The 2,851-nt window shown below is 35.4% G+C and overlaps 1 protein-coding gene across 1 annotated transcript; it reads right to left on the reverse strand.

Annotated features, from left to right (window-relative positions):
- Window positions 1–689: 689 nt before the first annotated feature.
- LOC113773307 (BURP domain protein USPL1-like) lies at window positions 690–2,016 on the reverse strand. Its single transcript, XM_027317919.1, has 2 exons — window positions 1,851–2,016; window positions 690–1,758 (listed from the first exon to the last, which is right to left on the reverse strand). Exons 1-2 carry the CDS (start codon window positions 1,905–1,907, stop codon window positions 895–897), a joined length of 921 nt encoding a protein of 306 aa, XP_027173720.1. The 5' UTR covers window positions 1,908–2,016; the 3' UTR covers window positions 690–894.
- Window positions 2,017–2,851: the final 835 nt, after the last annotated feature.

A 2,851-nucleotide genomic window follows, 5' to 3' on the forward strand; every position in this document is an offset into this window, starting at 1 on the left:
CTTTTTTTTTTTTTGTTGGAAAAATGGACTTACTTACTAGAAGTTACTAATTCGGAAGAGATAAGCACTTCGTCAACAATTTGGCGTGACATTCTAATCCCCGATCCTGAAAATCAGTTCCCCCCCACCCCCCCGGGCGCCCTCCCCATCCCCCAAAAAAAGTAAGTTTCAATTCACACTCTCGTAATAAATGTAGAACTCAAAAAATTTCAACAAAAATATATAGGAGATATATTTGATAAAATTAATATATATGAGGAGGCAATTTACACCCATATAAGTATGTGTGGAAAAAAGAGGAATAAATATCAACAATATATTATTAATCACACATAATAACAAGACTCTCAAATTTTATCTTTTTCAACTGATACAATAATAAGACTCTGTATTTATAAACTACTTAATTTGATAAATAAATCTGACAATCATAAGAAATTTTCAAATAAAATACTAATTCCTAAATAATAAAATCATAATAACTTGATTCAAACAGAATTACTGAAATCTTAACTTCACTAAAAGATTGCTAAATAATAATATAGAAATTTTTATCTTTGAGACTTAATTTAATATGCCAACAATAAACCTCCGCGCTTGGAAACTAAAAGAAATTCTACATTGGGGGATACATTAGCAGAAGAAAGAAAAAACTTTCGGGTGCAGTATAGTAACACGAGTGTTCGAGATGCACCAAGAAATTGAAGCATATAAAACTTTGATTGTCCAAAGAAGCACTAGTACTCTCGGAGGTTTATTCAATACAGAAATCAAACATGAGGCACACGAATGAAACAGGTTCCAGTATCACACATTAAGACAAGGTGATTTGAGCTGAACAACGAAAATACAGAAATCACTTGAGCCGAGCTCTTGGATAAGAGTGCTAGATTACTAGATTGAAGAAGTAGATGGAACCAATACAAAGTTCTCTGCAGGGAAAAAATGGCAAACAGGGGCTGTGCCAGGTTCGATACCAAGCATTTGGAAGGAAACATGATCACGGTTCCATTGAGAGGTATCCATGTGACAAATTGCAATAGCTTCAACCTTATCACCATTCTCTCCAGATAGAACAGTCCTGTATAAACGATTATCGCCCTGCTGATAGTGGCAATAGAAAACTATGAAAGGATATGGCATGGTGTGACAGCTGACCATCTTTGGATTTGAAATTCGTTCAGGAGCTTCTGTGATTGTATAGTTCTGTAATCTAGCAGCATTAGATTTTGCGAGGTGATGCGTTGATAAAACTTCAATATCGGTATTCAATCCCAAGATCATTCGTGCAAAATCTACCAATGACTCGTAGGATGTGGCACAAGCCTTGGATTCTCCCTTGATAGGCTTAGTCTCGCATGCTCGGAGTGTATCTTCCATCACTTGGGCCTTGCGAGATCCTTGAGGGAATGAAAAGTGTTGAAGAATTTGTGGGAGTTTTGCCAATGAAAAGGGGATAGGATCGGCTTGTTCTCTAGGCCAGAGATAAGGAGAGGACAAAGGACTAGGATCTCCGTCAGGGAAAAGGATACTCATTGTTTTGCCTAACTTGAGATCATCAAAAACGAAAAACACGGTTGTAGTTGGATCCATCTGATGCATCCCGTGGGATGAGGAGTGAGAATGATCATGCATTGACATCTTTTCTTGGACGTGAGCAACATGATCTCTCTTGCTATTTCTCTGAGGATTATTGACATCCATGCGCTGATGCCTGATTGCATTAGTACCATCAACGGGGACAAAATCACAAGTTCCCTGTAATGGTTGTGCAGTGTTGTGAGAAAGTGAGAATTCAATCCACCATATATGATATATCACAAAAAAGAAATAGAGGGAAAGCAACTTACCAGAACAATTAACAGATGAAAGAGGAGATTCCAACAAGCAAGTCCTTTGGAATCCATCAGTTGGTAGATATTATTTCTCTAGCTGGCAACTCCTCTTTGAAGGTGTTTGCAAGAGCAAAAATAAAGTGTACTTGCTTTGAAGGTTGTTTTTCAACATACTATAACTAGAATATGACCCATTGAAAGATGCATGTTTCTTGTCGCGGTTAAAAAATGAACCAAGATATTTGATACTCAAATCAAGTTCCGTTCAATAAGATTTCTTGTAAAATTACTAATCAAGTCAAGTTTAAATAGCATTTTGTAATCTGTCAACTTCAAATTTGACTTGAATTTAACTCGATTATCATAAAATAAAATTTAAATATAAATAATTCAAGCTACTCAAACTTGACTCGTACTTAGCTTATAAAAGCTCGTTTGAGTTCGACTCAATAAATAAACAAGTCAAGTTTAAATATAATTTCGAACTTGTTAAAATAATTAAATAAACTTTTAGAGTGTTCGGCTTCTAAAAACTCGTTTACACCTGTATTTCTTGTGCGCTTTGTAATCACATCGATGGATAGACATGAGGCTAGGCTTATTCTAGTAGATAGACCCAAAATCACTAAATTACTTTAGGGTGTTTGGCTTATCAAAGCTTGCTTACGCCCATATTTCTTGCGCGCTTTGTAATCAGATCAATTGACAGACGTGAGACTAGGCTCAATCTAGTGAATCTAAACCCAAAATCACTAAATTTCTTCAGCTCTAGATCATAACTATACTGAGTTTGGAAGAAAAATAATGGACCAAAATCTAGACCTACCCCGAATTGATTTTGGTACCAAATGAATATGTATGTAATTTTCAGAGTACGCAAATTATGAAAGATGGGCTTAAAGTTTGAGTAAATTTTATATACACTGACAGTACATACACTATCAACGGTGGATTCATGGCACATGCGCAATAATTGAATTTCAAATTTAAATTTTGTATAATTATCATTCATCCAA

Source organism: Coffea eugenioides, chromosome 6, assembly GCF_003713205.1.
Source record: "Coffea eugenioides isolate CCC68of chromosome 6, Ceug_1.0, whole genome shotgun sequence".
Lineage (NCBI taxonomy): Eukaryota > Viridiplantae > Streptophyta > Magnoliopsida > Gentianales > Rubiaceae > Coffea > Coffea eugenioides.

What these genes read in the sequence shown, in the direction of transcription:
- LOC113773307 (XM_027317919.1), bottom strand. Translation starts at nt 1,907, where the DNA reads ATGGATTCCAAAGGACTTGCTTGTTGGAATCTCCTCTTTCATCTGTTA. An exon ending in TTCATCTGTTAATTGTTCTG is followed by an intron (nt 1,759 to 1,850) that starts GTAAGTTGCTTT and finishes CAACCATTACAG; the next exon opens with GGAACTTGTGATTTTGTCCC.